This window comes from Erigeron canadensis, chromosome 3 (assembly GCF_010389155.1).
Source record: "Erigeron canadensis isolate Cc75 chromosome 3, C_canadensis_v1, whole genome shotgun sequence".
Taxonomy (NCBI): domain Eukaryota; kingdom Viridiplantae; phylum Streptophyta; class Magnoliopsida; order Asterales; family Asteraceae; genus Erigeron; species Erigeron canadensis.
In genome coordinates this window covers 34,679,880-34,706,778 of record NC_057763.1, presented here as the reverse complement: position 1 = coordinate 34,706,778, position 26,899 = coordinate 34,679,880, and the positions used below count along the sequence as shown (strand labels likewise).

At 34.5% G+C, this 26,899-nt stretch overlaps 4 protein-coding genes across 6 annotated transcripts; 1 reads left to right on the top strand and 3 right to left on the bottom strand.

Moving 5' to 3' along the window:
- The first annotated feature begins 3,541 nt into the window (after window positions 1-3,541).
- Window positions 3,542-7,726, top strand: LOC122591083 (mitogen-activated protein kinase homolog NTF6-like). 3 transcript variants are annotated; one of them, XM_043763282.1, is made up of 7 exons: window positions 3,542-3,814; window positions 4,584-4,713; window positions 4,873-5,010; window positions 5,102-5,434; window positions 6,435-6,618; window positions 6,712-6,935; window positions 7,376-7,726. In XM_043763282.1, exons 1-6 carry the CDS (start codon window positions 3,651-3,653, stop codon window positions 6,888-6,890), a joined length of 1,128 nt encoding a protein of 375 aa, XP_043619217.1. In that variant the 5' UTR covers window positions 3,542-3,650; the 3' UTR covers window positions 6,891-6,935; window positions 7,376-7,726. The 3 variants fall into 3 exon arrangements, with proteins under 3 accessions (XP_043619217.1, XP_043619218.1, XP_043619219.1); XM_043763283.1 differs by having other exon boundaries at window positions 7,373-7,726; XM_043763284.1 differs by having other exon boundaries at window positions 7,344-7,726.
- A 285-nt stretch (window positions 7,727-8,011) lies between these two features.
- Window positions 8,012-12,080, bottom strand: LOC122592726 (enoyl-[acyl-carrier-protein] reductase, mitochondrial). The gene is made up of 10 exons (XM_043765021.1): window positions 11,778-12,080; window positions 11,585-11,682; window positions 10,183-10,314; window positions 9,792-9,935; window positions 9,613-9,715; window positions 9,368-9,467; window positions 9,127-9,203; window positions 8,974-9,052; window positions 8,428-8,546; window positions 8,012-8,271 (listed from the first exon to the last, which is right to left on the bottom strand). The coding sequence occupies exons 1-10, from the start codon at window positions 11,966-11,968 to the stop codon at window positions 8,178-8,180; spliced, it is 1,137 nt and encodes a 378-aa protein (XP_043620956.1). The 5' UTR covers window positions 11,969-12,080; the 3' UTR covers window positions 8,012-8,177.
- A 4,122-nt stretch (window positions 12,081-16,202) lies between these two features.
- Window positions 16,203-18,605, bottom strand: LOC122593175. Its single transcript, XM_043765545.1, has 3 exons — window positions 17,699-18,605; window positions 16,604-17,146; window positions 16,203-16,341 (listed from the first exon to the last, which is right to left on the bottom strand). The coding sequence occupies exons 1-3, from the start codon at window positions 18,557-18,559 to the stop codon at window positions 16,240-16,242; spliced, it is 1,506 nt and encodes a 501-aa protein (XP_043621480.1). The 5' UTR covers window positions 18,560-18,605; the 3' UTR covers window positions 16,203-16,239.
- A 2,343-nt stretch (window positions 18,606-20,948) lies between these two features.
- On the bottom strand, window positions 20,949-26,203 carry LOC122592002 (putative respiratory burst oxidase homolog protein H). The gene is made up of 14 exons (XM_043764220.1): window positions 25,921-26,203; window positions 25,663-25,822; window positions 25,531-25,579; window positions 24,972-25,085; window positions 24,087-24,890; window positions 23,769-23,858; window positions 23,572-23,687; window positions 23,391-23,493; window positions 22,858-22,949; window positions 22,623-22,770; window positions 22,441-22,578; window positions 21,887-22,015; window positions 21,715-21,793; window positions 20,949-21,232 (listed from the first exon to the last, which is right to left on the bottom strand). The coding sequence occupies exons 1-14, from the start codon at window positions 26,201-26,203 to the stop codon at window positions 21,123-21,125; spliced, it is 2,415 nt and encodes an 804-aa protein (XP_043620155.1). The 3' UTR covers window positions 20,949-21,122.
- Window positions 26,204-26,899: the final 696 nt, after the last annotated feature.

Sequence of the window (26,899 nt, the reverse complement as noted above, 5' to 3'; positions counted from 1 at the left end):
ATGATTTCCCTGCTTAAAAACCTCCAAGAGTTAAACTGGTTGACTCACTAAATACCAGTTCAACCGACCGATTCGAACGCTTTTAATTTAGAACATTCAAGGAAAGTAAACAATTTTGGAATCTTAATCTTAATCTTAATCTTAATATATACTATAAGACAGTTGAACTAATGACTTATTAACCAATCACATCGTTCGATTTCATCAAATTGACTTTTGATGATGTCATCATTTAGATAAACTACAAATTAAAAATCTTAATAATCATTATCCAGATATATTATTATATTAATATTTATATTAATTTGTAGAAAAAATCTCATTAATTTACATTTTTTTTGTTTTCTATCAATAATTTACACTTTTTAACCCTGAATACTTAATTTATATTTATTTTTAGCCATTGACTTGAGAGAATTTTTTAAAATTTACAATCATTTAATTAAATAAAAAATATTTTAACATATGAAATATTTTATTAAAAAAATTATTTAAAAACCTAATTGTCTACAAAAATTTATTTCAAAACCTAATGACTAATTAACAAATATTAGATTAGATTTTTATAAATTATAAATATTAATATATAGTTTAATATTTAATATAAACATAATGTGAACTGTAGATACATATCCCAAACATAATAACAGATAACGATATACAACATCATTATCCTAAACACAATAGGAATCACATGAGATGAGATGATCATAGAACCAAACATAATTTACAACAGAAGGTTACTTGAATCTTAAATCCAAATCAATATAAACTTCATTCAAGATTCATTTTATCTCTCAATAAAAAAGGTACATAATTTTCTCCTTTTTGTATATTAGTTTTGCATTTTAATGTTTAAAGTTACAGTTGTCACTCAAATCAAGAGTCCTAATTTTTATCAAAGAATATAAAAACAATCCTAATTGTTATCATATCATCATAGAACAAGTGATTGAAAATAAACATATGCGTGTTATGAACGCGCATCGTGATTAAATACATATACTTGAATGTCAAGTACAAGATCACAAATATGTTTATATTTAAATTTTTTGATTATTTTTCATAATAATATCACATTATGAGTACATCTGGTTTCAAAATATTCTATAACGGAGAAATTATTATATGTAGCTTGTGCCTTGTGGAATGACTACGACAAACACTTCCATCAATATGTCTAGACTAATAATGACAGTGATAAACCTATTATTATTGTACTACAACTTGCAAAATATAACACTTAAAACCGTATTTTTTCAAAATTATAAGCCTTTATGACTTAAATGTATGAAGATCTAATATTGATAATCTAAAATCTAGTCAAATAGTAAAGCTGCAAGTGACTGAACCTATTGTGATTTAGATTGGTCCGTATCAATCTTAGAAGCTGGGCCCATAATAACTGAAGAATATAGCCTACCTAGATTATGCTCACAATTCTATTCGTAAGCCCAACTTTATGGGCCAGTATATTTAAAGTGGTGGACATATCAAGTAATCAAACTATCATGCTAGAAAAACACCCGTCCCGCACAATATTAAAATGCAAAACCGTCATTTTAAATGTTGGGTTTCGGATCATTCTCATTGATTCTCTTTTCATCATGTTTGGTATTAAAAAGAGACGGGCTTGAGAATTTTGTGGGAGAACTCGTAACTTTCAAAATAAAACCAAAAGTGAAAGCAGAGAATAAAATAAAAGAAAAGAAAAAGATAAACCTGATGTTCTTTTTCAATATACTTTTAATCTATTGAAATAATATTCCAATTCACACGAACCATTTCCTATAAGTATATAGGTTTAGATATCTTTTACAACTTTACAAGCACAATGGTGTTTTAGAAAACTTGTAGAAGCATAAGTTAGCAAGAAGAGAACAAACTACTCCGTATAATTTTTGATTTTAATCACGCGTCTGAATCTAAACTATTATATCTCAATACTAATTAACGCATCTTACCTCAACTCACTTTAATTATAACTTGCCTTTCTGTCTATATCATCTGTTTTAACCTTCAATTTCAAGTTTCCAATTTCCATAATTTAATTAGTATCTTGTTTCTATCTAATAGCACAAGACATGCATGGTCATATGAATAACAATAATACTCCAATCCCAAAAGAGGAAAGATGAAAGCTCAAATTTTCAAAGATATGCATTGTCAGTAGTCTTGTTAAGCCATCAAAAGCGGTGGCTTTTTTGGGCATGATTGAGAAAGAAAGTGAGATGGTTTTGTGCCGCCTTTCTAACCCCACTGACCACACCAACTAGTATCGAGTAATAATAATTACCAAGATTTTAGCAAGTTTGTTTTTTTTAAAAAATTCACTAAGCCGATGGGGGTAAAAGTGTTTATTCTTTTTTATAAATGAGATAAAAAGTTTGTGTGAATTTATTGGAAGGAGCTTTCTAATTTCTTTATCTATATCTATATCTATATCTATCTATATCTATACTATATTAATAAATAAACTATCCTTCCTATTTTCAACTCTCTACCTTCAAAATATCCAAAATATCTTAATTTTTAACACATTTCTAACTCACACACTAAATCTACCCAATATATCCTTAAAATATTTTACACTCATATTTATCCAAACTATCTATCTCCTTTATTAATTAATTTAAATATTTATACTTAATATCTCTATAATATTCATAATAAAGTTATTTACCAAAGATACATCTCTTAACCATAAAATAACTACACTACCATTTACGTCAATTACTTTTAGATTAATACCCACATCGTTACCACCACCGCTACTAGCACCACCCGTTGCCGTCAGCGCCGCCGCATTGCGCGGGTTACCCATCTCGTATGTATAATAATAGTACTTGTAATGAACACTTTTTATATGATTCGTTTACCGTTGATTACTTTTAGTATCTATACTATATTAAAAAAAAATAGCCCTTTTGTTGAAAGTTACATATAGAAAATTGTCTAAAATGTCCTCAATGATTAAATTACACTATAAGTCTTTTATCTTTTAAAATAACTCTATTAACCGTTTACATCAATTATCTACACAACCTGACGTCACCCCACCACCACACAATCGCCGCCATAACCACCGCCGCATTGCGCGGGTTCCGTGCTAGTTTTTGTTAATTAATATATGATCTTTATGGTTATTTTAATACGATGTGTTTGATAATATCATATTTTTAATATGTTGTTATGTTACTTCGGTTGTTATGTTGCCATTAGTATTTAATAATATAGAGATAGTTATAACTTATAAGCCAACTTTCATGACCAATCTATATAATGATACATAAATATATAATTTGATAAATATTTATATTTGAAAAGTTGGTATTAAATGTTCGAATACAATAGTAAGAGATATTATTGTTGGTTACTTTACTTATGTCGATAACCACAACAAACGCCGTTATACGATTCTGAAAGGCAATCAATCAACTTTGAAAATAAAGAAAGCACAAGGGCCTGATATATAAATTATTCAAAATGTCATACACTCATACACATACAGACACACTCTCATTCAGTAAATCCCCCAAAATTCAAAAATCAAAATCCAAAACCCTCCTCCATTTTCAATTCTAAATCCCCCTTCAAATTATCAGATTTATTATTAATTAAACAATTAATCAAGTATAAGAATAGAATAAATGGAAGGAGAAGATGAATGTAAAGGAGCAGCAGTATTAAAAGGTGTTCCGGCATACGGTGGTAGATACATACATTACAATGTACTGGGTAACCTTTTCGAGGTTTCTTCTAAATACGTTCCGCCTATTCAGCCCGTTGGCCGTGGTGCTTACGGTATCGTCTGGTTAGTAATACAATTAAATTTATATTTATCTCTTTTTGCTACTGTTTTTCCTTTTTTGTTTAAATTTTCTGAGCTGAAAGTAAGTTGTAGCATTAGATGTTATTAGCCTGATTAATTAAGTTATAAATGAGTTTGACTTTTCTTGACTTTATATTGACCAATATGGATATGTCGGAATTGAAAATAAAATCTCAAGACTAGGAACTTACTCGTACATATTAGCAGAAAAGAAATATAAATTTGCAAAATGGTGATAGCTAGCAATCATTGTTCACCTGCTGGCCCAAATGCGTTGCTCCGTTAATACGTGGAAGCCAATTGGGAAAAAGTGACCGTAGAGAACCGACTGACTACGCGCCTGATGACTGGTCCGAAAGTTGCAGATTCCCACCTACGGATTTAACTTAGATCTCCATTGCAGATTATTTAAGTTAGTGTAAATATAAGTTATAAAAAGTAGTTTGTTTTGGTTTTGGAGTTTTGGGTAATTGGAATTATTTGAGTGAATGGACAAAGAGGGCAGTTTTGCTTGAAGCAATGGATGGGTTTGTTAGAAAGTTACGAGTTTGGTTATTGCTGCTTATTTATTACTATGGTGTCAATAGTGTTACTGTTAATGGAGGAAATTGTATTTAATGGTGGAAGAAACGTTGTTAATTTGACCCCTTATTGTCTCTCCAGCCGCTTCTTTGTTTTGAAATATTCTCTGTCGTGTTTGTTTCTTGTTCTACACAATTTGACTCAATGTCACTTGTCTACTTATTTATAGTTGTGCTAAGAATTCTGAGACAAAAGAAGAGGTGGCAATCAAGAAAATTGGGAATGCATTTGACAACAATATTGATGCCAAGAGGACTTTAAGGGAAATTAAACTTCTCTGTCACATGGATCATGAGAATGTATGCACATTTTATTACATAATTTACTCTTTTTTGTATGTAAAAGCATGACTTGCATCTAATGTGGATGCTAACTTTTCCTTTTTGGCTGTACCCTCTTTTTGTCTTTATATACTGAAATGCACTGAATTTGTACCATCTAACTCAAATATTCTATAGGTTGTCAAAATTAAGGATATCATCCGGCCACCAAATAAAGAGAAGTTCAATGATGTTTACATTGTGTATGAGTTGTTGGATACTGATCTTCATCAGATTATCCGCTCTTCTCAGGCACTGACAGATGACCACTGTCAGGTAAGTTTATGTAGATCTTCATATTTGTTTCCCTTGAAATGAATCGATAATGTGTAGTTGTGTTCTAACACTTTCATTGCACCTGGCACAGTATTTTCTGTATCAGTTATTACGTGGCTTAAAGTACGTTCACTCTGCAAATGTTTTGCACCGTGATCTGAAGCCAAGCAACTTGCTTCTGAATGCAAATTGTGACCTAAAGATTTGTGACTTTGGGCTTGCAAGAACAACATCTGAGACAGATTTCATGACTGAATATGTTGTTACTAGGTGGTATAGAGCCCCTGAGTTGTTGCTAAACTGCTCAGAGTATACCACAGCCATTGATATCTGGTCAGTTGGTTGCATTCTGATGGAGATTGCTTTGAGGGAGCCTCTATTTCCTGGCAAAGACTATGTGCAGCAATTGGTACTTATTACTGAGGTACTGCCTTCTTCATTCCACTTTTATGGACTTAGATTTTCAGATCTCAAAAGTTTGGTTGAACCTGACGTATATCTGTTCAATACATCTCAGACAATTCAGATCAATTTACCTTTTGGTATTTTTCTCATTGACCTATATGTCAGACTATTTTTGGTGATAGTAGAGTATAAACGAAGCGTGTCCTTACATTAGTTATACTAATTTACTTATGAACGGGATGTTCTGTTTATGTTTTATCTTTAGTGGTCAATATGTGTAAAATAAAGGATAGCTTTACAGAGAACTGTTAAATTTGGTCAAAAAGGTAATAGACTAGTAGAGGTCAAAAGTCATTCTTTTGATGCATAAAACTTCCTACATCATCTTATCAAAATTTTGAGATTGTACCAAAACTATATATATATTTTTATTTTTATTGACTTTGAGTCTTTGACACATTACTTGCATTTTGTTAAGCTCAAACTTTTTGAACAGAATGTGTCTTGGGTGCCCCCTGCCTGTTACAACAGTCTGGGCCACCTATTTTGCAACCTGTAGTCCTATACCAGTCAAATTCCAGTTGTGATCCCCTGACACTTCCAGTGTTTGACCTGACAAATAGTTTAAGAGAAGTGTTTGACCTTTAATGAAGACTATAGAGGAATATGTGGACCCAGAATCATTCCATTTAATCATTTATCATTCTTGTATTCATAATATTGAGTAAAAAAGTAACTTTAATGTGGTAATTTCACAAAGAAATTATAAGGTTGCAAGTTTTAGTTTCGAACAGACATAAAAAAAGGTGAGCTAGATAATTTTATTGCGACGGAAAGGAGTGGAGGACATGAGAGATTATTGGATATAACATTGACTTAGCTAGATCTTCACGCTTTTGTCCCTACTTGCTTGACCATGTTTTAGCACCCTCTTTATCCATTAAAAATTTGCTCCAAGCCTCCAATATATGTCATGATTCCCGAAGTGGGATGATTTTTAACTTGACTGTTTAACACAGCTTTTAGGTTCACCAGATGATTCAGATCTTGGGTTTCTCAGAAGTGATAATGCTCGGAAGTATGTCAAACAGCTTCCGTATGTCCCAACCAAGACTTTTCAGAAGAAGTTCCCAAATGTATCTCCCCTAGTGATAGATCTTGCAGAGAAGATGTTAGTATTTGATCCCTCGAAACGCATAAGCGGTAAGGATTCTTTTCACTGTTAAAATGCCATAAAAAGACATTCTTCGCTTGAAATCTGTTCCAGTATATGCTTTCTTAACATGTTTATTACAGTTGAGGAAGCTCTTAATCACCCGTTTTTGCAAAGTCTACATGAGATCAACGAGGAGCCTACTTGTTCATCTCCTTTTGTCTTTGATTTTGAGCAAGCATCTTTAAGTGAAGAGGACGTGAAGGACCTCATTTGGAAAGAAACTTTGAAGTTCAATCCAGATATTGTAGTTTCGGAGTAATTTCTACTCTAAATCCTTTGATTGTTGTCCAATGACGACTTACAGGTATGATCCTTATATATTTAGTGACAAACGATATTGAATAGACGGGGTAGTTTCACCTGTTTACCTGTGAACAGGGGTGTTTGGGTTATGTGTTATCTCAGTGGGTCAAATAGGTAGAAATGTTTGAAAGTTGCCCAAATCATGTTTCTAATGGATTCAACCTCCTATATTATTCTTTTGAAAATATTTGCATTATTTTTAGTCATATTAAAAACATTACTCGTATCTTTTATTATAGAAATGCAGGAAAAACTGAAAAAGTAATCGCGGGTCAACCCATGCCATGTTGAACCATACTAATAAATTACTTGCTTTGACTCAAACCTGTTGCATCCCACCCATTTTCCCACCTATGTATTATTGAGATTCCAGTACCGTTCAATGTTTTATTAAGATTCTGATAAGCAGAATGATTCAAGCGAGTTTCTTGATTGTAGCAGAGCTGAACTGCCTTTTCTTTCATGATCACGATTCACTAGAAGGAACCAATGAACCATTTTGATTCAGTCGGAAGATTACAAAACGGATAATCTATTGCTGCTTCGAAAAGATCTGTTTGACTTATTTCTACATGTCTTTTGTCACTCTCGGAACTAGTCTGAGGTTAGACTCGGTTTCTATTTGTATCCTAAAAATTGAGCTTGTGTAATGATTTTTTTTTCTTTTGAGAAGGGATGAAGGTTAATGAAAATAACCCGTTCCTTTTGACAAATCTTGAGATAAACGTTTTAGCGGATTGTACTTTGTGCATCAAATCAAACCATTCATGTATTATAAAGAAGTTTATTGTATTCTTTTTGTGTTGATAATTTTGGATACAGTAATTATGCTCAAGAGTGGTTTAATTCAATTTGGAAGACACATTTTAACGGTTACTTTGGATTAAAGCTATAATCAATTTCAGTTATGTGAAGATTTATGTAGCATTTGGGGGATGGCATTGACTAATTGCCAAGTCCGAAATCCAACACCAACAGTTATGTTCTTATCAAGGAAAACTTTTGGAGTTCATCTAGAACTACTCGTATAAAACAAGCAAAGCCTTAGATAATACATTTAGATCCACTAACACCAGATTCAATGAAAATGAAGAAAACAACATAATGACCAAGAATCAAAGGCAAAGTGTTACATTGATCATACATGATACATCTGCTCATTAAGTTCTACTTGCTCCTATCCTGAAGCTCATTTTGACATTTTACCTAATTATCTATTGTAGTAACTTACATTGTTGAGCTATTAGAACTTTATGACTTGTTTGAGTTGGCTTCCGTGCTTTCCAAGTGCTTTGTCTAATGCTGTGTGAAATTCACTAAAAGGAGTAAGCTCCATGCTGCAAAATCAACATTTTTGTGCATCAATATCCAATAAAAAACAAGTGTCAAGGGGCAACATTTAAGGGAAAAGAATGAAGTTATCCATCATTCTTCTTTAATTTAGGGAGAAAAAATTGATCAGAGAAACAAAGATACAAAACAAAATGACTTACTCGTATTTCAGTTTTTCTTCTCGAACTAGGCCCAAAAGGTATTCTAACATTTCCCTGCACTCTTCTGTTTTGTCTGAACTAATCCATTTTTGCAACCAGAATCCTTTTAAGGAAAGCTCCTACAATTCAGGAATTAGAAATATGGCACAAGCATAGCAACAAATGTACTTAAAAAGGAAGATTTCCTTTTTACATACATAAAATTTTCAACAGCGAAACATGTAACTTAACTTAACCTAATCACTTGTTCAAAGAACATGACTTAATATTTATTGTCTTGTGGAGAAAAGAAAAGGCATATACATTGTTTACTAATATGCCACATGGACTATTATTGATATTAAAAAGCAGATTAAGTTAAAATGTAATTTCCCTACATATAAGAAAGAGAGAGCATCTAAAACTATATAATGGTAAAACGGGTTAATTGCATAAAAGGCAACCAACTTTGGCCATATGTCTTCAGAGAACTTTAAACAACTTTGAATAATACATGCAGTAGATTTGATAATCAAAGTGTCAACGAATGATAGATCGATTACATACTTTAAATATGAAGGATGAAGTTGATACAGTAATAGGCTTCTTGGACATACCACCATAAGTCACCATCGTTCCACCCTGCCTGAAACCATTATTAGCATTCTACATAAAGAATAACCTTTACAGTTAAACAAATTATAAAAAGCCTAATCTCACCTCAAGAACTTGAGAACCAGAGAAGCAGCATTACCACCAACACAATTAAACCCTAGAGCAGGTTCAGGTAGACTACCCTATGGCAAGCATGAGAAGCGTGAGATAGAGAGAGGAAACGTTGTAAACTAGTAAAGGCATTCCATCATCAAGTAAGTATTGCATGCTCAACACTGGAAAGAATTAACAAGAAAATAGCAACATGTAGACTAATATATTTAATCACTTTCACATAACAGCATACCAAAAGACTCTTGATATTTTTCACATCCAGCTGGCTTTCGGTATAAACTTCATCAGCACCAAGTTTCTTAAGTTTTTCTTTCGCGTCATCTGAGCCAGCCCTACAAGGCAAAAGAATTTACAGATTAGTTTTTACAAAAGTTCTATCAAATAGATTTAGGCTGTAGCAAGAGGATGACTCATCTCGTAAAATGATAGGCAAAACATAAATGCTACTTATACTAAAACAGAAAACTGTGTATTGACCTGTCCCTTATAATGTTGATGGTATGAATTCCACGAAGTTTAGCGAGCTGGATGACACATTGCCCAACCATGCTGGTTGCTCCATTTTGCACAATTGCATCCCCTACTCATGTAGGAAACAAACTTCATCAGGTAAAATATGCAAATTGAAGGTCAATTGTCAGCAGACATAGCAGTACCTGATTTGAGATCCACAAAGTCCTCTATCATCCTTAGAGCAGTCAGAGGATTAATTGTAACTGTGGCAGCATATTCAACAGGTGTATCTTTATCAAGTTTGTGCCAGACACTTTTATCTTTTACAACATGCGTCTGCCATGTCCCTAAGAGAAATTAATTTTGAAATTTGATCAATAGTATGGACATAATCGTATGAAAACAAAAACCTAGTGAAAGTACTTAATGATATTTCTGAGCACAATGGACTTAATACAGTTGCTTTCTGCTAAGAAGCAACCATCATCAACTGATATGAAAACTTTAAAGTTCAAAAACTGGATTTTTTTTTAGAAGTGGAACCAAAAAGCATAACATAAATAGCTATAGAACACATTAAAACTCCTGACTTACCAGGTGATGGAGGAGATGCCATGACCAAATCGCCTGGAGAAAGCCCCTGTACTGATGAGCCTACAGAGTGTACTTCTCCAACACCCTCATATCCTCCAACAGCAGGCACCGGTGGCCTCACAGGGTAGACACCTAAAAGATCATACAAAAGGTATATAAATCTAAACAATCATAAGTCAAAAACAACTGAACTGCACCAATCCATATATACCAAAGCTTAACTCTTCATTAATGAAGCTTTTCAATGACCCAAACGGAATGACTCCATTAACCTGAAACCCAACCTAATGAACACCCATCTTCTTAACAACAATTCTTATCTAAAGCAACCAAATCCCCTATCTATGTTTCATCAACATAAAGCTATTATCAAGGTAACATATCTTTAAATCACTGATATCAAAGATATGTTAACCTAGGGTCATCACAAGACGACAGCGATGATTAAAAGATGAGGCCTTTTCAGTTAGATTTGATATTTACTTTTATATCAAGTTTTTTTTATATATATACTAGCATTTTTTATGCAAAATCATGGATATAACAGGCAATTATTCTTCATAACATGGATGGATTGAGAGTAAAATGTATCAAGGACGATGAAGAGAAAAAACCTTTATGAGAGTAAAATTTACCAAGCCCCAATATATAAGGCTGCATAAAAATCGGGGACTTGCTCACGGGCCTAAAGCCTTATCTTTAACAGCTTTACTACCAATTCTTAAGCACCATAATCATGGTAGTGTGGTTAGTTTGTTTAAACACGTGAACAACGTGCAAAAAGCCCGGGTGCTAAAATCCGTATTAAAAAAGACGATGCTATTTTTAATAGATGAATAAGTTTCATTTTAAGGCAACACATTAACTATCTCCAAAGTGGCCTAGTGGTAAGAATATCTCAGGTTCAAACCTCACTAGATAAAAATCTTGCGATGATCAGGTGTAAAAAGTTTTGACACGGCCACGGGAATACCAGTTAGGACGCGTAACTGCGTAAATGACTTTCCCCTGGCAGTAGATATAGTATTTGGGCAACATATTTAATTTTCTCATTTTTACATACAAGTATACAGAAAATGCAAAAAAGCAGCATGGTTGGATCAGTGGTAAACACCCTTGCCTCTGGAGACAGAGGTCATGGGTTCGATCCTCATCCCATGCAAAGGTTGGAGGGCCTTTTCTACAATTTAGGTAGAAACTGGAAGCAGCTTTAGGTAGAGGTAAGGTCTGCCTACATCTTAACCTCCCCCGTACACCGTCGAGGTATTGGGGCTCAAAACCCGCGGAAGGCGGCACTGAGCAGTTACTTACTTACTTACTAAGTATACAGAAAATGCAAATATTATTATATATGATGATAAAAAAAAGTGACATAAATAATAAACACAAAAAACAAAAGAACCTTGAATTCTGTTAATATCAGAAGGATTGATAGGAGCAGCAAGCATTTTAACACACACATCATCTGATTTAATTTCAACTGGCGGAAGTTGTACTATTCTGCAACCGCAATTTTTAGCAAACAGTTAAATTAGTAACAGAGTAACGATACAGATTAATTATTAATAATTAAGAAAAAAATATGAGTGACTGACTTGGTGACAGAATCTGGAGGGCCGTGAGTTTCGTAAAAGACTGCAGTTGACGGCGGTGACATAACGGAATATGCCCTCCTTTTATAATTAGCATTACTTTGATTATTGACGGAAGTTGGACGGAGGATTTGCGTTAAAGTCGCCGTTCGATGGATGATGGGTTTTAGAGTGAGATACCTGGCGCACGCCATTGATTTGTGTATTCCGAGTAAATGCCAACAAAGATTAGATTACAAATCCGTAGTCACAGCCACCGTGCTGCTTGACGCACATATGGGATTTTGGGCTATTTCCTATTCGATATAAACCATTTGTATTTTTGTTATGCAAAATCTTTATTTTGGTTTATATATGTGAAGCATATTTTTTTTTTATTGAAATAAGATGCTAACAACAATTCATTAAGTGTAATTATCATTTCACATAATTTCAAAACTTTTCTTTTATACTAGCACTTTACCCGCGCAATGCGGCGGTGGTCGTTACAATGTCGTTGTAGTGGGGGGCCGAGTGTTGGTGGTGGAGACGACGTCTAGTGGTGTGGATAATTTATGTAAATGGTTAATGAAAATATATTAAAGAATAAATGATTGGTATATATATAGTTCAAAAGAGAATTTAAAGCGTTTTAAGTTGGTTAAAAGGTTCGACTTTAGGCTTCGTTGATCACCGGCAATGATAATAATTCTTTGAACGATTGTTTTTGAGTAAGGATGAATAAACATTTTTAAGTCTCCCTCTTGTCTAGATCTCGGTATAAAAAACGGTACCAAATGCAAGCGCAATTAGGACTGGTATCCACTTTTGTTAATTCCTATAAGTTGGGACCACGATACCGACAAATGGTACCAACAATTTGTATGTTACATCATAGATTTACTCCATTTAACATAAGTATTCTCATGTGAGACGCCATTTAATTGGGAAGGGGCAAATACACACGCCCTATACACTATTTCAATGTTATCAATTTCGGAATAAACTTAATTTTCCGTTAAAAATCTTCTGAAGTCAAAATTCAAATTTCGAATCTTATTATATCCAGACTATGTTTGACACAAGTTTTTTAGTAGCTTTTTATGAGGTCTAACTTTTCACTTTAAACTAAAAACTTCTAAAATTTTTAAAAGTTTGTTTGGTTGAAACTGATTTAAGTTTTTAATTTGAAAAAAAAAAACAGGCGCTTCATATTGGCCAGTGGCGGATCCAGAAATTTCAAGTGCCGGAGGCTAAATTTTTTTCCTAAATGACTTGGCCGTTTTTAAGGATTCATGAGCCTAAGAAGAACCGAAAAAAGGCCCTAGGCTAGACACATGAACTAAATTATTTAAACTATTTTCTAAAAAACATCGATAAATATTATATAACCAAAAGTCATTTAGAGATAAAATTATACAAACATGTAATTGACAATTAACATATCATGCTTTAAAAACTAAAATATATAAGAAACCAGTGAAAGTATATAAATAATAAGTTTGACACTTTTATTTTGGGACAAATTAAAAGCTCACAAATGTTATAAAAAAATATAAAAAAAGAAAGAAACTTTAAATCCCTTAAAAGAATGGTGGATGTCTAAAATCAATATTCTACTCAATATTCAGTAATCAACCAATTTTAATATCGTTTTGAAGTGTTTTAATTGAGTAATTGTTACTTAGTTTTATTACTGGGGTGAAACATTTTCTTTCATGAGCTGGAGTCATAACTTATTTTGGTCTAGGTTAATTGCATACACTGTATCAAAATTGTTAAAGTTGTGTTTTGGCTGGGGTCTTACTCCCTCCCATAAGGTTGGATCCGTTAATAATACTGACTATAGCTTTTAAGAGGTAAATTTGCTATAATATCCGTCCAGCAGAGATTACATGTAAGTTTGTTAGGTGGCTGACAGAGTTCACAACCTGTTTTTCAAAATTCTTTCTATGATGTTGTATGTGCTCACAAACATATTTCAAATGGCATAAAATACAATATTTAGGTAGTGAAAAAAATGTTTTTGAAATAAATATAGAATTTTAAGCAATGGTGTATTTGGTAATGCTAAATATTATATTTTTACAAATGCAAGAAATAAATGACTAATTATATATTTTATTTGTTTGTCCTTTTTATTCATTTTATATTTTATTTTGTAAATTTTAAAACACTCAATTGACAACTCTAAAAAAAAAAAAAATCTTACAATTCCACTTAAAAATTACAGATATTAACTAATTTTGCTAAACATAACTCCAGACTCAAAACTAATTATAACATACTTCTACTAAACTGCCTAAAATATAAAATTACGTTCATGAAATGTATAATTTGTCCATACAACAAATAATGTTTTTGGTATCGCCGATCACGTGATAGCACGCGCAATGAAATTTGGCGCCTAAAAACGTTAAATAGGCAAATCACAAAAACTTAAACCTGATTTTGCCTCAAATTTTCCCTAAAATCAAAATCACACAGAAACAAACACACTCTAACAAACTTCCGATCGGAAAAACCCTAACCCTAATGAATCGGTTTGAGATGAGTAAGCAGCCACCGCGGAAGAGATCGATGTCTGTGGCAGACCTCGCCGGCGGACTTCCGATCTTCAATCCGGCTTCCGCCGTCGGCCGGAGAGAGAGTTCCAGGTTAGCGATGAAATACAGGTTGATTCATCTCATTCCTGTTGTTGTCATACTCTGCTACTTCATCCTCTGGTGCTTCAGCTCTCCAGGTATATACATATATACATACAGTTATATATATCTATATATCCTTTATTTAGCTTCTATTCTAATTTAATTTTAATTTATTATATTGAGTTGCATCCTTTTAATTGTGCTTATTCATGTTGTTCATACACACACATATTATTTGATATGATTTTGTATATGCAGTCAGGTTTGTATAGTAGTAATTGATTGCTGTAATTGTTACATAGCAAGGAAAGTTTATTGAAATATCCTGTGTTTGGCAAAAGTAAATAAATAATGGTAAACCAAAGTTACTCTGCTACGGGCAAAAATAGAAACTTAACGTATTGGACACCGCTAATAACGCAAAGGAATCTAAAAAATTATTCTACTGCTGGCCAAATTCAAGGCAATTTGACATTGCTAAATACGCAAATGAAAAACATATGGTAAAAAGTTACTAATTAAGTTTAAGCGGCAAGATATAAAAAATGTATACGGTGCATTCTGTCGCATGGGGTAAAAAACTTTCGTGAACTATAAAATAGCTCGGTTATGGAATGTATGTACAAGACATTAGAATAGAATGCCACACGCTAGGTGTATTACTGTTTATGGTGAGTAGAAATAAAGCTTTAATTGGCAGAATAATTTTGAATAATGGAGAGTGAGTGTGGTTAGTTTTGTAGATTGGTATGAGGCGTTTGAGATATTAAGCTTACTTTGAAGCTTTTCTGCTACGAATTTTGTCAAATATGGAATTGTTGGAATTTAAAATTTGTATCTGATGAAGAATACTTATTGTGCTAGTGGAGTTGAAAATCAAGGATGGAAGAACTGTTTTTGTGCCAAGAACCAAGAAGCCACCTAAAGAGAGTGAAGTGACGGATGTTGATCTAACTGTATTGGCGTTAGAAAGTCCACCAGATACTTTCTTGTCACTTTCTGATGCACCATATGCCTCATTAGCTCTTAATCAGTCAAATGTGTCACTCATGGATACTCACAGTCACAATGAATCGTTGACAGATTCTGATGTGGCAAATGCATCATTATCAGATTTTAATGAGTTAAAAGTGCCATTCTCAGTCTCTGATGAACCAAGTGACTCATTATTGGTTGGTCATGAGCCAAGTGCCTCAGTGTCTGATTCTCGCGAGCCCAGTGAATTGTTCTCAGATTCGCATGTGCCAAATGCCTCATTTTCAGTTTCCAGTGATGCAAATTTTTTGTTCCCAGTTTCTGATGAGCCAAGAGTTTTAGATCCTGGCACAAGCAATGAAGCTCTACCACCATCTAGTGGTGAAGGCTGATCAAGGTAAGGATGTTCCTTCAGTTTTCTCAGAAGAGCTGTATGGGAAACTGTTACTGCTAGGATCTTCTGATTTCACTCATTTTCTGCTAGGTTTAGACTATAGTAGGATTATCCATATAAGAAGAAATAGATAAGCTCATTTTCATATACCTTAGCGTTGAATAATATAGATCAAGGGTATACAAATAGTTTAATCTGGAATTTACACACACAATGTATACAAAAGACTATGATGAAACGAACAAAACAAGAAAATTGAAATTTTTGGTACAATGATTAATCAATGTTTGTTTTCGTATTTTGTTGATGTATATGTTTGGAAGTGGGGAAACATCTGAAATCTGAATCTTCTAAGGCTCAGTCTTTTTGACTTACAGAATTGTCATTGATCCTTGTTCCCTTATGCAATCCATTATTCCAAGTACGTGATGATAAACATCAATGAGAATCTAGCCACCCTTCTAGTAAACTATAACTCGATAACCTCATTTACTCGACAATTACCAACCCACAAGTATAGAATTCCCTTCTTATTAGCTGGCAAGACCCTACAGCAATCCTTTCTTGGTGCCTGCAATACACAAATGAATCAGTTAGGATATGGCTGTAATGTCACAGAACTCTGTTTCATGATTCATAAATATCTAATTCATTTTTCCATGTCTTTTTACTTGTCTATTTGCCTTGCTAAGATTTATATATGCCTGATTCTACATGTAAACCCTTGAATTACTCTTTACATTATACTAAATGAATTTGACACATTGACAGAAACATATCGAACATCCCTGCATGCTATATAGGATACATATATTAATTAGACAGTTATGTACCTTTGTCCAACGACTACTATCTTCCTTCTTTAGGACCACAATTGTATCAATTATCTCTGGAGATTCCATCTTCCATTTGCAAAAAGGGTAGCGTTCTTTATGAAGAGTATAAATCCCAATGATCTTTCTCCTAGCTTTGTCATACCTAGTTGAACTCATGTAGTACACAAAAGGCTTCTGGCATGGGTTCCTGGTTACAGGCCTAGTGTTAAATGAATATGCTGTATAATCGAGCCTTTTGTACCAGTTTAGAAAGGTGCGTGTGGGTATCTCAAGTTCTCTTGGAGACAGGATTCCCCGTACAATTTGGATTGCAAATCCCCATGAGACCAAAATGGACCATTCCCTTTCTTTGTCATAGCAGATGGACTGTTGTATAATACTAGCAGAATCGTACTTGGCTGATTCTAGCAAGTGTTTGATGCCTTGTGCTCTAGGCATGCCCGGGAATATCGGGTCAACCACATCTAGGTGGTGGAGTGAGACCAATGGAGTTACAGGATGGGCTGATAATAGACCCAAAAGACTCCCATGCACGTCATACTGCATGTACGGTAAAACAGAATCAGTAACATGAGAGCTAAGTTTCAGGAAAGTAAATAGTATTACGATTTCAGATCATATCTTTTACTAGGATATATAAAGATCACACAATGGGTGGGGGTCATGTAACAAGTGAGGTTCTGATCAAAATTGACAAATTTTGATATATTTCCAAATGGGCTGGGTTGGGTTGACCCCAAAATTCTTAGAGTTTCTATAACTATGTTTACATAAATTATATTGTCTTAATTGATAAATAATAGTCTTAAATTCTGAATTTAATATTCGAGGATTTCTATGCATGAAAAATACACTTTGGGGTGAGTGGGTAATTTCCAATCCTCTTGACCTGTTTCCTTTAAATTATTTTTCCAAATTTACCAGTATAACTATCTGAGATAAATCAAGGCCTGGATCAAGTTTCCATCTTTACATTTCTTGCATCAGATGCATTGGGCTGTCATTTACAGGTTTAGTAGATTGAATTACTGACTTGTACCCAATACATTTTTGGATAGAAGTCAATATTAGCTAGATGTGCTTAAGATTAACCTGATGAAATCCCAGTTCTTTGGTGAGAGGGACATTAAGTTCAGACATGCAGGCATGCATTCTATCGTCACTCCCATAGTAACCAGGATATCTTTTAAGACACCGGTCCTGCATCTTCTCTAACTCCACAGCCAACGGGTAACTAATGGCAAACCCACCACCACCAAATGCCATTCCGTATGAAAACAACATGTTCTGAAAATGACTTTCCGATGTCGTCCCAATATAATGAAATTGATTATGATCATATTTAGACAAAATCCTAACTAGATTCTCCACAATAAATACAGTGTCATCATCTCCCATCACAAACCACCGCACATCCTTCATCCCCAATCTTAGTGTTTCAGAGACCACTCTAGATATTCGTATGGCTGATCTATCTCCATGCGGATTTGTGTATTGAAACTTTGAGGTATCCTCAGAGAGGTGGATGTCAGGTAGGTTTTCATCTTTTGTGGTGCTTACTTTTTTGTCTAACCAAACTGCCCCTCGGGTCTCCCCACGGCGCCACCATTGTTTTAGATATTCTTTCCTGGTCCGCCATAGTCGGGAGGAGGCAGCAATGCCGAAAGCAATGTGTTTGAGTTCGGTATCAAACCGAAGCACTCGTGGTTGGGTATCTAACAATTCACCTTCGGGTTTGCTAGTGTTGCTTTGAAGGTTTTCAGTGGTGGGAAGGCGGTGGTGATCAGAATCTTGGCAATCGGTGGCAATAGGGGCTGGTTCAAAAAGGATGGTGGAATAGTAGACAATGTAGAGGAAGAGCAAAGAAAGGAAGAGCCAGGAGATGGTGGAGCGGATGGTAGGGATGTTAGAATGATGGCGGTGTTGGGCGGCGGTGGAGGATGAGGGTGCCATTAGAGTGGTGGTTTTGATTGGGAGGCATACCCATTGCTATAGCTAATTTGCAATACCAGGGTAATGTTTGGAGAAAAGGCCTAGGCATGGGAAACTTGGATGGAGAGAGAATGATTTGGGTGGCGAGTGATATGCGGATGTTGTGAGGGTGACAATAGAAGATTTTGTTACTAAATTTGTAATTACCAATCAAAAAATATAGGCTCCTATAAATTTTGCTTCTAACAAAATCCATATATACACATAACCATTATATTAGATACGGCCTCTACAATTCATAACTTCTAAACCTAGTTATTAGTCAACTAAAATTCACCAATCCTTATTATAAAACCAGGTTTATGTAGCAGTACAAGGGCCATGACCATACTGAGGCATATCAGCTTGGCATTGTTTAATTCCTGGTCTAGAATCAGTTTGGTGCCGAAATAAGACCATGGACCATATTCGGATTTTTGCTCTTGCTGGGGACTAGTGATTCAAGTCTTGCCGAGGACCAATGATTTTAGCATACATTGTCTTGCCGGGAGTTTATAATAATTATGTCAAACTATATTAGGAGTCTTAATTTTTAAATATCTTAAGATCTGTGATTTATTATACTATCATTCCTTTCAAGTGTAAAAAATTTCATAACAAATAGAAATTGTTTTGGACACTTATTGACTTATTTCTATCTTTATATGTTTCACCAAAAATGAAAACACAATTTAAATATACCCATGTCGGTTGCCAGCCACTGTTACCGACTCTTAATAACATAGTAGCATGAGACAAATCGAGAAAATCATTAGAAGTCGCTTAATAATCATCCTAAAACATTAAAAAGGTGACACATGGTAGTGGTATACTGGTATCAACTAAGACTGCCAATTTTGACACGGAACCTGTTAACACGACACGACACGACCTGTTCTTAACAGGTTTCGTGTTTGACCTTAACAGGTTTTGTGTCTTAACAAGTCCGGACATGTTAAGACCTGTTAAGATTCGTGTCTTAACAGATCCGGACCTGTTAAGACCTGTTATGACATGTTAAGATTATACATATATTATAAAATACCAAGAATTGATATTATGATTTGATATATGATTTTTATAAGGTAAGATGTTTATGAACTTTTGTAATGTAAGGATTATTGTCGCTATAAAGTAGTTGAGATTTGTAAGAGTTTTTGTATCCTTAAGGGTTTTGTTTTTTCAATATTAGTCAAGAATTCAATAATATACATGTTAACAGGTTCCTTAAATGGTCTTAACAGGTGCACCTGTTAATTTTCGTGTCGTGTTTGAAAAAAATGACACGATTAGTTAACATGTCGTGTTCGTGTTTGACCTTAACAGGTTCGTGATTTAACAGGTCCGCGTCTTAACAAGTTTCGTGTGACCTGTTATGCCAGCCTTAGTATCAACCAATTCTCTTTACTACCCCTGATATTTTACATGTCATCATCTCATAATTAGTAAGATTATTAGGCTATTTGGTTAGGAGGATTTATCATTTCCCACGTAAATCATATCCGCATAATGTGTAGTGAAATATTTATTACGAAGTACTTTTTAGTTAGGACACTCTACAAGAGGTGACAACGGACAACTTAGCCAAATTTTTAAAAGTTCGTCATTGCCAAATGCAAGTTTGACTAGCAAAGTCAAAAAAGAAATTTATTTCGTCATTTTACTCGTTGAAAAAAACACTGTCGCTAAAGCTTCCTTGTAGTGTTTGTATATACGCATGAACACTTATTTCTGATAAAAGATAAGAAGTCTCTGAAGCTAATGATCGGGTCAGAAATATAGGTAATAGTTATTGTATACTTATAGTTATATAATAATGTGAAGGTTATATTTGATACAATGCTTAATTGGTGTAGGTTATTATCAGTTTAACAGATGAACTAATGATGCTATTGTGATTTTATGCTATAGAATCTTGCTCATTCTCTCTCTTTTTTCCTTTTTTTTTTCTTGTCTTTTGGCATACATTAGTTAAGATCATTTTTAATCTTAAATGGAAAATGGAAGATATCTATTAATTGTTCATATCATTTTTAAAACCTTTTAACAACTCATATGCTCTAGACAAACAATAAGAGCCGGAAAAGTACAATGAGCCGAAAAATGCAAGGCTTGAGCCTTTTGGATCATATACCTAAGCCTTTAATTCACCCAAAACTGGTCACTTCACTTCACGCACATATGCTGCATGCGCATTAATTATTGGAAGCAAGTAAGACCGTAAGAGGATATGAGAAGCTTTAGACCATCCACTGGAATAGGATGCATCCTCTGCGTCACTCAAGTTATTTTCATAATGATGTATTGTATTTCTGGCAAGGACAAACACTGTTTGGTTAGTGTACATGAATATTCTTTGTTATCTTGCCTTTTGGGTGAACGATGTTCTTGATCAAGATGGTCTTAGATCCTCATCATTCTTTTTCTTTTGGATCAGAAGAAGAGTTAGGTTTGAGAATTGTCATAGCTTTGATTAAAACCTGGAGACCTACAATTGAACTCTTTATGCCAGAATGAAAAAAGATTTGTTTATTTTCATATCCTTTTAGAAGTTCTCCTTATGGAAATCAAAGCGAGTTGTGTTTTGTAGGCTAAATTCTTTGCAAAGATTTCTCAGCTGTCGTGTGAGTGCTCGAGCCCCACAATAGAAAACACCTGCAGTTTATTCCAAACTAAGGTTAATAAATTATCACAAGTAGAGGTGCCACCTGCCAAGATGGGCAAGTTGGGTAATGGGTCAAATAGGTGTGGGTTGAAAAGGGTGTAATAAGCACAGGTTAAGTTGATGATTTGATCCTCTTAACACTATTCTGTCCGCTTTCTGTTAGATCAACAAGGTTTTATTTATGATTACAGAAACAATATCATTACAATAACGGATCAGATCTTTGTATAAAACAGTTTACGTGATTATATGTATTAAAGTTTACCCCTTCCCATCTTAGTTAACATATTGACAAGTTTATCAATCTACTGATAAGTTAATGAGTTCTAATTGCCATCTCTAGTTTCTTTTTCTTTTTTGGAACTAAATTGCCACCTCTAATTACAATCAAAACAACACAGAGTCTGATACTAAAATGAAATATAAAACAATTAGTATTTGTAAAGATAACTGTAATGAGTAAGAGACTTACCAATTTTAGCACCCTCATGTGTTTTTGCCAAGTTGTGGAACACTTTTCTCCAGTTAGGTCTAGCAAAATGTGTTTTGATCTGTTTTAAATGCATCATTGTTAGACAACTATTCTTTAAAAGGACACCACAAGTTAGTTTTTCACAGTCATGTACTAAGATAAAAGGTAGTACCCGACTCTGGGAGACTACATCAACTCCATCTTTGGCATGCTGAAGAGATTGCACCATAGAAATAAGCGCGGATCTCACATCCCCTTCTTCATACACACTGGTAAGGTAGTTATGCATTTCGATAATGTTCTGTAGTGCACATTCAAAAACCCCATCAAACGTATAATCTCTGTTTATTAATATGTTATATTATATTGAGGGTGAACTGCATAAAAAGTTACTCGACTTGTATCAATTTACCATTAAGGTACTAGGATTCTTTCTATTGCTAAATTAAGGTGTCAACTTGTTTTTTTAATTCTACAGAAGACAATGGGATTAGCTTCACGAACCGTAAATGCACGATAGAGGCGGTGACCTGCAAAAGTCCTTTTATAGTGTGTGCCAAAAACAAGTTCAATACCATAATTTAACAAAATATGTTAACTACCTTAAACTGTAAGTTGTTTAAATTGAGTACCTTTTTATGCATTCTGCCATTATATGAACTGCCATCTGCTATTCTACTAATAATTAAAACCATAAAAGAATTATAAGTTAACTTAATGACTAACATCGTGATCATGCTCCGCAATATCATCCATGACACCTTTGAACCATTCAAATGAACCCTGCTCCCTTGTCACCCAATAAAAATAAGCTCTTTTATCCAGACTTCCGCCAAATTTCTGCAGTAAAAGTGAATCATGTTTCTTTTTCGGTACATACATAGGTATTTATGTAGGACTTAACTCACTGATTGTTTTAAGTGATGGAGGAGGTCGTTTAGAATGCTGATGAATGGGGTGGCTCCAATTCCTAGGCCGATTAGTAATAGTACGTTGTAATCTTTGTAATGCTGAGCCGGTGCACCGTAAGGTCCTTTGATGTAAATTTTAGGATAACTACCAAATGTAAGGGAAGTAATTGAGAAATTTCATTGAGAGTTCAAAAAATGAGGGGGTGATAGGCTAGATAACAATGGCACTCACATTGCTTGTGATTCCTCTATGGACAAGTTAGTATTAGTTTTCATTTTCTCCATATTTCCTTCTGCTGGGATCTGCAGCTGAGGCTCACAGGCCTGCATTTCTGTGTTTTAGAGTTCAGATTAAGATAGAACAGTTGGTGAAAACCGAAAAATGAATGGAGGTGGCAATCCTGATGTGGGTTGCTTTTCTTAATATAAAAATCCCATGCGGGTCAAATCAAATAAGGTTTAAACTACACATTAGATATATACTTTATGTTTTGTCCCAATGTATGTAATCAACTCCAGAAAATAATTTATATAATTTTCTTAGGAAATCATGATTAGTGTATTTATTATTATTACAGTACTTAAAACCAGTCAAAAAAGTGTTAGCGAGTCAACCCAACTCGACCCATTCTAACTCATACTATAAAAAATGACTTGCTTAACCCAAACACTTTTTGACTCATTATACAACCCACTATCTTGCCCTTCTAGACATAAGTAGTGGTTGAAAACTTGAAATCCCTTTACTAGAACACAATGTTTGACCTTTGCAAATTCTTCCCGAAGTGCTTTTGTCCAATCTCCCAAAGTACGAATATGAACACTTAAGTAGTCATCTCCTGGAGCAGAAGTTATGGTGAAAGGATGCCTAGCACGGGGCATGACTTATCAGTGTTTTAGTGAACATATTTTAATAAAAGAATTAAGATTAAAGTAATAGTCTTACCATTCAAAACGAGAGATTTGTGGACACTGTACAAAGAGGTACATTCCACTTTTGTACCTGAATCCTAAAGGTTTGGTCATGTAGAGTGCTAGCACATTTCCGGTATATATAATAGCCTGAATTAGTTAAATGATACAAAGAGTAGTTAGGATCTTGTCATTTGCAATGAAAGATAAGGATCACCAGTATCAAGTCACCTTAATGATGTCGACGTGCAGTGTATGATCAGTTGTAATGAGCCTTTCAGTCGCATAACACAGCATGGGAAGTATGAGATACATCCATGTCTGCAAAAAGGAGTTTGTCAATCTTGAGTTTTATATACAACAACGAAATTTGCACACATTTTTGGTACTTTAACTAAGAAATGTGTAAGTTTTTGTGAAGTTATTCACACTTAGAAAAATGTTAATTACCAGAGTTAAAAACATTTTCTCTATGTGTAGAAAAAGTTTGTGCAAATTGAGTATTTGTTGTGCTATGGTTGTGTAAAGACAAGTTGTAAAGTGACATACGGTTTTCCTGAACCATCCTATGGTGAGGACTAAGAAGTAGCCATGAGCGATGAACAAGAGGTAAACGATTATCAGCAGATGATGAGTGTACCAAAAGGAAGTGAAACCAGCTAAATTGCTGAATGGATGAGGTAACTTAATAACATTTCTTCTGAAAGAACTTGTCGCGAAGAGGAAGCAAATGGACATTAACATAATCATGATGATTCCAGTTAATCCCGGGATGCTTAGTACCAAGTCCATGTAACTTGGTTGCGTGGCAAACAAATTTCCAAAAACACGCATGAATTGGTTATTAGGGCAAGTTGAAAGGTGAATGAAGTTGCAAGCCATGTGGGCCACGGTGTGGACTATAGTTCCTATTACAATTGCGAGAGCAATGATTTTGTGGAAGTTGATGTTCTCATCCACAGGTAATAATTTACCAAGGAAAGTTCCCCGGATAGATGTAAGTGTTCTTCTGCACACCGGTAGGAGAATGAGAGCCATATTAAATTTTAGAGTCTCCCCTGCACCCTTAGCTGTGCAGCTACAATACCCCAAGACTTCAAATGATGGCATTAGCGCATATTGGTGGAATTTCCACATGAATAACGCAATGTTCATTTCCCAAAATAGAAATAATACCCAGTACACTTTCCAGTTTTCAAGTCCGGATTCAAATACTTTGGTGAAGAATTTTCTCATTGGATCCCTATAATCTTCTGGGATCATTGTTTTTGCAAGATCGGATGTGTCATCAGGGTTCATCCTTGTAGCCTTGGGGGTAGCCATGGTTTTCAGTAACGTCTCGAGTTGCCACATCTGTTATAATGACATTAAAAAAGCATGTTTAGATTACTTGAGGATTTACTATGCAGAAAACAAAGTTCATTTATCTATTACCTCTATGTAGCCATAGTGGTCTGGGTCGAGTGTTTCCATGATTAGAGCTGCATATGTTCCGGCTTGTCTCTTAAAAGTTGAAAGCTTGTTGGCTGATGCACTCATTATTAGGACCTTTAATATGAGAAAACCAAAATAATTGAACTTAGACCAACGATTGAGTTTGGGAAGAACAAAAAAAACCAAGTAGAGAAATGGCTCCTTGAAAAGGAACAAATGGGCAAGATTGGGTAAATTTACTTTTTCTTCTCTGGGTCAATTTACTGGGTTTGTTTGTTGGGAACAACATACTCAAATGGGTCAATCCTAAAAAAATCTTTTAAACTTGCACATCAAATCAAGGCGAAAATGAGTTGGCATGAGTACCTAACCCACTAATATGTTCGACCCGTTCAATCACTACTGTAATTTGTTTAGTAATTCAGCTGCTAGAAATTCTTATAAGTATTAGATATGAAGTGATAAGTTTTAATATGACATTTAGCAGATCAAACAGACACGAGTCTGTTTTGACTCTTTGTGCAACCTGCCCATTTTGTCACCTCCAGGCTCCTTGTACCTCTTTGACATCCTCCTCTGTTAGCAATCCATCCCCATTCTTGTCACACCTAAATAGAACTTTGTTTATTAGGCTCTAGATATTAACATTATGTAGAACAAGTTGAAGAACAAAATCGAATTGTGATTTTACATATCAAAGAAAATATGAATTCGTGTATCAAGGTCATCTTTGGTCAAATCTTCCCAAAATACTTTCAGTTGTTCTAATGTGATCCCATCGGATCCATCTATCCCTTTTCGCCTCACAAGTGCATCAAACAATTCTGATGCGAAATCACCTTCACCCATTCCTACAAACAAACATAACAAAATAACAAACAAATTTACAATGAAATCATTCAAGATCCAAAACATGTATCAAACTACTCCGTATTAGTTATAGTCTAACCAACGCATATCCCAAATTTTTCTCTAGGTAGCTTCCCATCTGCTGAGAATCTTTGAAACCGTTTCTCAGTAGCCGACCATGCATCCCCTTCTTTTCCAGTCATGACCCTATCGAGAAACCTCAAGCCATCGAGGCCTCTAGCTGCCCCCGACCTTTGCCTTTCCAGTTTTGGTCCCTCATATCTCCTGCGGCTAGCTGACTTGCTTAAGTTCCTGCTTAGCCTCCCTGAGACCGATAACTTCACCTCATCTCTAGATATAGCCGAGTATCCATTGTGATCCATCTTTCTCTTCTTTTATTTATGTATATTTTCGAATGTAAACAAAAAATGAGTCTAGCAAATTAATACAGTGTCTTTTCTTTTAAAGAAGTGTTTATGAAATGAAAGTTTATCATTTGGCTAAACTGATTGAGAAAGAGTTTAGGGAAATAAATGCATATGAACAACTCTTAATGAATGGACATGCTTATAATTAGTCTTGGAGAAAAACATGGTATCCTATACTTTAGGATTTCCAAATGTCATTAGACAATTGTGCAATGTTGGTGCATGAAGACCAGCTCTTCCTCTAGTCGATCCTTACGTTATGAGGATCGTGTTTTTCGTACATTTAACACCATGATAAAACCGATACAGTACTTAATTGCGAAACAAAGAAGAAGTGTTATTTTTCTATTCTATTTTAGGTAACCTAATGACAAAGATAACAACCTATTTCTAACTTATTTAACGGTAAATAACAACCTACTGCTAGTTGATTGCTTAAAATAGTTGTAAAATCTATATTACTCGACTATTCTTGTAGGAAAACTTAAATTTCCCTTTTAGTTAAGAATTCAATGAAAACTATGTTACACAAGAAGGCGTGTCTTGACAACTTACATGTGCTTATACCATTCGTATTTGACATTTTTGGTTTTCTTCTACCTGAGCCTCTGAGCTGCTTGGTAGGGTCCAACGAGTCATAACGTCTTTTTT

Excerpts from the sequence above, each read along its gene's own strand:
- LOC122592726 (XM_043765021.1), bottom strand. The coding sequence starts at position 11,968 with ATGGCGTGCGCCAGGTATCTCACTCTAAAACCCATCATCCATCGAACG. Across the intron at positions 9,716-9,791 it reads CTTTGTGGATCTCAAATCAG|GGGATGCAATTGTGCAAAAT; the intron begins GTACTGCTATGT and ends CTACATGAGTAG. Across the intron at positions 9,468-9,612 it reads ATCAACATTATAAGGGACAG|GGCTGGCTCAGATGACGCGA; the intron begins GTCAATACACAG and ends TTTGCCTTGTAG.
- LOC122591083 (XM_043763282.1), top strand. The coding sequence starts at position 3,651 with ATGGAAGGAGAAGATGAATGTAAAGGAGCAGCAGTATTAAAAGGTGTT. Across the intron at positions 3,815-4,583 it reads GGTGCTTACGGTATCGTCTG|TTGTGCTAAGAATTCTGAGA; the intron begins GTTAGTAATACA and ends ACTTATTTATAG. Across the intron at positions 6,619-6,711 it reads TCCCTCGAAACGCATAAGCG|TTGAGGAAGCTCTTAATCAC; the intron begins GTAAGGATTCTT and ends TGTTTATTACAG.
- LOC122592002 (XM_043764220.1), bottom strand. The coding sequence starts at position 26,203 with ATGGATCACAATGGATACTCGGCTATATCTAGAGATGAGGTGAAGTTA. Across the intron at positions 24,891-24,971 it reads ACCACTATGGCTACATAGAG|ATGTGGCAACTCGAGACGTT; the intron begins GTAATAGATAAA and ends TCATTATAACAG. Across the intron at positions 21,233-21,714 it reads ACATGAGGGTGCTAAAATTG|GTGTTTTCTATTGTGGGGCT; the intron begins GTAAGTCTCTTA and ends AATAAACTGCAG.
- LOC122593175 (XM_043765545.1), bottom strand. The coding sequence starts at position 18,559 with ATGGCACCCTCATCCTCCACCGCCGCCCAACACCGCCATCATTCTAAC. Across the intron at positions 17,147-17,698 it reads AAGAACTGGGATTTCATCAG|TATGACGTGCATGGGAGTCT; the intron begins GTTAATCTTAAG and ends CCGTACATGCAG. Across the intron at positions 16,342-16,603 it reads ATAGTAGTCGTTGGACAAAG|GCACCAAGAAAGGATTGCTG; the intron begins GTACATAACTGT and ends TGTGTATTGCAG.